Source organism: Eufriesea mexicana, unplaced genomic scaffold, assembly GCF_001483705.2.
Source record: "Eufriesea mexicana isolate 0111107269 unplaced genomic scaffold, ASM148370v2 scaffold6248, whole genome shotgun sequence".
Taxonomy (NCBI): domain Eukaryota; kingdom Metazoa; phylum Arthropoda; class Insecta; order Hymenoptera; family Apidae; genus Eufriesea; species Eufriesea mexicana.
In genome coordinates, this window is record NW_016914133.1 from 662,241 (window position 1) to 667,988 (window position 5,748).

General features: G+C 25.1%; 3 protein-coding genes across 3 annotated transcripts in view; 2 read left to right on the plus strand and 1 right to left on the minus strand.

Annotated features, from left to right (window-relative positions):
• Window positions 1-1,014, plus strand: part of Got2 (glutamate oxaloacetate transaminase 2) — a 5,477-nt gene extending 4,463 nt beyond the window's left edge. Inside the window, exons 5-8 of the mRNA XM_017906847.1 lie at window positions 4-157; window positions 234-332; window positions 402-718; window positions 810-1,014. Coding sequence (XP_017762336.1) covers window positions 4-157; window positions 234-332; window positions 402-718; window positions 810-932 — 693 coding nt within the window. The 3' untranslated portion in view covers window positions 933-1,014. The remainder of the gene's footprint in view (window positions 1-3; window positions 158-233; window positions 333-401; window positions 719-809) is intronic.
• Window positions 1,015-1,579: 565 nt separating this feature from the next.
• Window positions 1,580-3,273, plus strand: Ufd1-like (ubiquitin fusion-degradation 1-like). Its single transcript, XM_017906859.1, has 6 exons — window positions 1,580-1,687; window positions 1,798-1,912; window positions 1,983-2,137; window positions 2,224-2,766; window positions 2,824-2,941; window positions 3,192-3,273. Exons 1-5 carry the CDS (start codon window positions 1,685-1,687, stop codon window positions 2,887-2,889), a joined length of 882 nt encoding a protein of 293 aa, XP_017762348.1. The 5' UTR covers window positions 1,580-1,684; the 3' UTR covers window positions 2,890-2,941; window positions 3,192-3,273.
• The window catches only part of CBP (sarcoplasmic calcium-binding protein), a 4,149-nt gene continuing 1,592 nt past the window's right edge, over window positions 3,192-5,748 (minus strand). The window contains exons 3-6 of the mRNA XM_017906860.1: window positions 3,851-4,018; window positions 3,592-3,732; window positions 3,439-3,519; window positions 3,192-3,354 (exon numbers count right to left, since the gene is read on the minus strand). Of these exons, the coding sequence (XP_017762349.1) occupies window positions 3,208-3,354; window positions 3,439-3,519; window positions 3,592-3,732; window positions 3,851-4,018 (537 nt within the window). The 3' untranslated portion in view covers window positions 3,192-3,207. The remainder of the gene's footprint in view (window positions 3,355-3,438; window positions 3,520-3,591; window positions 3,733-3,850; window positions 4,019-5,748) is intronic.

A 5,748-nucleotide genomic window follows, 5' to 3' on the forward strand; every position in this document is an offset into this window, starting at 1 on the left:
AACATTCCAGAACAATCTATTGTTCTTCTGCATGCATGTGCTCATAATCCTACTGGTGTTGATCCTAAACCTGAACAATGGAAAGAATTAGCAGCAGTAATAAAGAAACGAAACCTTTTCCCTTTTCTTGATATGGCATATCAAGGATTTGCCTCAGGTAAAATAGTACATGAAAAATTAATTAAATTGATTTATGAAATTTGTGCATTAAAATATTTTGATTTAATTTTTAGGTGATATAGATAGAGATTCTTTTGCTGTAAGATTATTTGCAAAAGAAGGAATTAAATTTGCTTTGGCTCAATCATATGCCAAAAATATGGGTTTATATGGTAATATAGATTAAACATGTATGATAGTCTTAAAAATGTAAAAAAATTAAAAAATTTTGATTTTTATAGGTGAACGTGCAGGAGCATTTACATTGATTACTTCCGATAAGGATGAAGCAGAACGTGTTCTTTCACAACTAAAGATTTTGATTAGACCAATGTATTCTAATCCGCCAATTCATGGTGCTAGAATTGTTAACGAAATTTTAGGAAATTCACAATTAAAACAAGAATGGCTTGGTGATATACAAACAATGGCAAACCGTATTATTTCCGCGCGTCAGCAATTGCGTGATAATCTTAAGAAGTTTGGCAGTTCCCATGATTGGTCACATATTACAGACCAAATTGGAATGTTTTGTTATACTGGCCTTAAGCTTCCTGAGGTACATTCACTAATAGTTTGTATTTTCTGCTTTGATATCTAATGTCTAATGAGAACATAATAATTTATTTTCGTTATTATTTGTTTTACAGGTAGAAAAACTTACAAAAAATTATAGCATTTATTTGACAAAGGATGGTAGAATATCTATGGCAGGAGTAACATCAAAAAATGTAGAATATCTTGCACAAGCTATGCATGAAGTTACAAAATAATGAAATATTTTGATTAATGATTAAAACATTCAACTAAATCCTGCCTTTAGTTTTCAAGTACACTTTACAAATAAATGAAGTACCAGAGAAATATATACTTTATATTAAATGCATTTAATTTTGCATGTTATTTTTATAAAAAAAAAAAAACACTGCAGGCAGTGTAGTTGCTGTAGTGATACATTAATATAATATAAATTTTATGTTATACTTTTAAATCTACACATAGTTTATATTAATTAATTAAAATGATCCTTTGTAATTCTTAGTACTTGTTAATGTTCTGAATTATATATTTTATCTGAATGTAAAAAAATATGATATTTTATTCTTAACACATATTTAAATTACTGAAACCCTGTTTATCAATTATATAAATAAAAAATCTTATAATGTATATTAAATATTATAATAAAAATTTTCATAAGTCAGTTTTCAAAATAAAAGGTTAGATTTATTTAATCATAACTTGATTTGTCACATTAAATCTTAACATATTTAATTATAATTACGTAGTACTAAACAAATTAATTATATCATATATAACATATTCGCGACTAATTTAAACTTGACGGGAAATATTAAAATTTCTGTCAGGCGCACTTTGAATCATCTGATGTATACTTATATACATACAGTATTTTGTGTATATACGCATACGTCATAGTTATAAGTCAATTTAAATTTGCACATTTTTAACAAATTTTATTATTCATAAGTTTTCTAGGAAGTGGTGCAACAAATACATAAATATGGTAAAAATTTCTGATAGTGAAACAAGAAACAATGATGGAATATCTGTTTAACTATCGTTTCAATAAATTGAGGTTAGGTTGTTTTGTTTAAGATGACTTTTCACTTTTAGTTTGGATTTAACATGTTTCCGGAGATGGTAAGGCCTTTTAACAACCATTATAGATGTTTTTCTGTATCAATGTTACCGGGTACATATCGACGAGATGTAGAACGTGGAGGCAAAAGTATATATATCCATGAAACTTTTTATAATTTATTTACTGAATAAATAATTGTAATTTATTGTTGTTTTAGTAATTATGCCACCATCAGCATTAGAGCATCTTACAAGATTGAATATTAGATTTCCAATGTTATTCAAACTAAGCAATGAAAAGACCAATAGAATTACTCATTGCGGTGTTTTAGAATTTGTTGCAGACGAAGGAAGAGTTTATTTACCTTGTTGGGTAGGTTTAAGTTACAAGATTTACATTATTGGCTAAAAACATTAGATCATAGTATACAGTATGCATTTGCTATAATATGATTACAGATGATGTACAATCTTTTATTAGAAGAAGGAGAACTAATAAATGTTAAAAGTGTAACTTTACCTGTTGCAACATTTTCGCGTTTTCAACCACAATCTGAAGATTTTCTAGACATTACAAATCCTAAAGCTGTATTAGAAAATGGATTAAGAAATTTTGCTTGTCTTACAACAGGTGACATTATTGCTATAAAATACAATCAAAGGATATATGAAATGTATGTTTTGGAAACAAGACCTGGTCCAGCAGTTACCATTATAGAATGTGATATGAATGTTGAATTTGCTCCACCATTGGGATATATAGAAAAAAAAATTAAAAAAGATGAAAATGTAGTCGATCCTGCAGATTTAATGCCAGCACCATCTGGTTTTGTACCATTCAAAGGAGAAGGTAATAGATTAAATGGCAAAAAACGTAGAGATTTTGCAAAACCAGAAGTGTCCACAAGTAAACCAGCTTATGTTAGAGGAATACCAGATTATGATTACAAAGTAGGAACACTTACATTTTTGCGCATAATTAAACCTGTTAATAATAAAGAGGTAAGTTAAAATATCATTTATAAACCATTCAATATTTATACAAATATATTTTTGTAGGCAAAAGATCAAGATGAATTTAAGGCATTCACTGGTGAAGGCTTTTCTCTTAGAAAGTCAAAATAATTGAATAATTGGTGATTTATTTATTTTCATACAATTACATGTATTTGTAAAAGTGAGTATTTATATTTGTAATTAAACTGTTGTACTTTTTAACAAAAAAAGTTTTATACAAATTCTTTAACCATTACAATACTTCAACTAATCTTTTGTCACTAAATATAAAATATCTTTTAAAACAACCTATAACTTGTTACATAAAAAAATTATTTCCAATAACTTAAACTATCTTACTAGTGAGATTAGGAAATTATTATCATTACAAAAATAATTAATATACAGTTTTTTACTATCACAAATTACAGGGTCGCAATAAGAAATCTAATCCACTAATGGACCCCAGAAATATTTACTGGGTTTTGTTGGATCTTCTGTTATGAAAAACTCACGGCCCAATGTTATAAATTCTTCAAAGCTAATTTTACCATCATCATTAGTATCAATATGACTGAAGGAAATAATTGCATCCTATAATAAATATTTTAATTTAGTTAGTTTACTTATTTCAAGTCTGTTTTAAAACCATGACATCAATTGTATAATTCTACTTACATCGTGTGTAAGATCTAAACACTGGAAAAATAATTTAAATTCTTGTACAGAAATTTCACCACTTTGATCTTTGTCAACTGCCTGTAATTTTATATTTTTTAAGAATTTTTTAAAAGTATTAATTTATATAAGTACATATTTTTGAAAACATACTTTGAATAAAAATGGTAAAAAGTGATGACACTTTTTTTTTAATGATGTGTCATTAAGAACATGTTGCATTTCTTCTAGATATTTTTCTACGCAAATGAGATTATAGGGGCTAATTTCTCCCCACTGCTCCTCCCACATTTCCTGTATGTAAATAAATACATAAACATTTATAAGATATATTACCTTACATATAATTAAGAATTTTATGACATTTTATTTTTATATGTAAAATCCATTAAAAGAATAAAAACTCACATACATTTAATACTTTTTTAAATTCAGTTTTAGCTTCTAAAGTTAAGTGTCCTAAGTCAGAAAATCGGTCTCCAAGCAACATAAAATCGTCATAACTGATAACCCCATCTTTATTAACATCCAGATGACTATGTAATGTTCGCATTTTTCTTCTCCAAAAAAATGATTGTCCCTAATAAATGATTTTTTATATAATTTGTTACTAACTAATTAGTTTTAGGATTACATAAAAAATAAGTGAATGTTCCAACTAAATATGAGATATTAATTAAAGTAATTACAGATAAACAATTGCATATTTGCAAAAAATAAATTATAAAGCAATTACAAACTAATGTACAAACTATTAAAAATTATTTCAATTAATAAATCTTTAAATTACAATGTACATATAAAGAGAATAGTTACACATGAAGAAGTTTATATAAAAAAATGAGTATAATGTCTTTTCACTTGAAGTTTTGTTTTTGAGAAAATCAATTTTAATAATAATAAGTCTTAAATAATATGATAGGTTTTCAAATGTTTTTATTTTAATGAATATTAAAAATATCTTCAACATTATCATATATATATGATAATGTTATGCATTAGGAATAAATAGAATTAAGGCCATTCTAATTATTTAATTTTTCAAATTTTTGCATAACTTCTATTTAAATTATAAAAAGTTTTCAATGTTTTCCTTATATATTTTTTCATTAATTATTTCTTTATCATGACACTTTTGTGACTCATTTTATATAAATGTAAAGTATTATGTTTACAAACATTCGACTAGGAAATACTTTCCACAATTCGTTTTTTTATAACAATAACATAATAAATCGAAATAGATCAACAGCTTCTTTTTTTACTACTATACATTGTACGTGATATTATACGATAGTATGATAGTATTTGAATATGACATAATATATACATTTATAATACACGTTTTCTTGCTTATTGTATATTTATTTAAAATATAATTAATAGACTAATATTGTAACTAATGATTGCACAACGGTACATTACGTTATGTATAGTTGACGAATTTTCAAAATGAAGTTTCTCGAAAACAAAGTATGGAATGAAAAATATTATACCAATATTTTAATTTATTTTATCAAATAACTATACTATCTTTCTCAAAACATAAATAAAAATTTTCATATGTTGGTATAAACAAACTATTCTCTGCACCTTTAATTTTTTTTATTAATAATATTTGTAGCATATAAAATTACAATTATAAATAAACGTTGAAAAAATTGTTATATTTTTTTGCTTCCAAAAGTTTTATTTTTAATCTTAATTTTCAATTTTTACTATATAGATCAGACCTGCACAAGCTAAGCTCTGGAGCTTAAAAAGCTTCTCCCACTCCACCTCTATCATCTCGAACAAAGTCAGTTTTCATTTGTTTCTTAGGAAATGTATAGTGTCAATGATAGTATATAGTGGTGGAAAATTGCATCAATCTTTTTTAACTATCCGTTTTTTACAATTAAAGTCAGTAATAGTAGATTAACTGATGTAAGCTTTTGTGAATAAGTCTGATATAGATAGATAAATAAAAAAATAATTTCTATTTTATATTAAATTTTAAATGTATATTAACACTATTTTCACTTTCCTGAAAACAGTAGTTAATTTAATTACTGCAGTGGTTTTCTAATATACAAGTTAATAATGATTACCAATATATTATAACAATATTATGTTAATTTAACTAATAATTTAATAATTATTGTTAGTTTACTAATAAGTATCTATGTATATTAAATAGATTTTCTATTAAACTCCCATCATAAGTTATATTCAAATAAAAAGATACGTGCGTTTTTGTGTCTCGGTTAAAATTTCGGTATAAGAAAATATATTCTTTATAAAATACTTATACATATTTAATTGTTAAAT

Excerpts from the sequence above, each read along its gene's own strand:
- Ufd1-like (XM_017906859.1), top strand. Across the intron at positions 2,138-2,223 it reads GAGTTTATTTACCTTGTTGG|ATGATGTACAATCTTTTATT; the intron begins GTAGGTTTAAGT and ends ATATGATTACAG. Across the intron at positions 2,767-2,823 it reads AACCTGTTAATAATAAAGAG|GCAAAAGATCAAGATGAATT; the intron begins GTAAGTTAAAAT and ends ATATTTTTGTAG.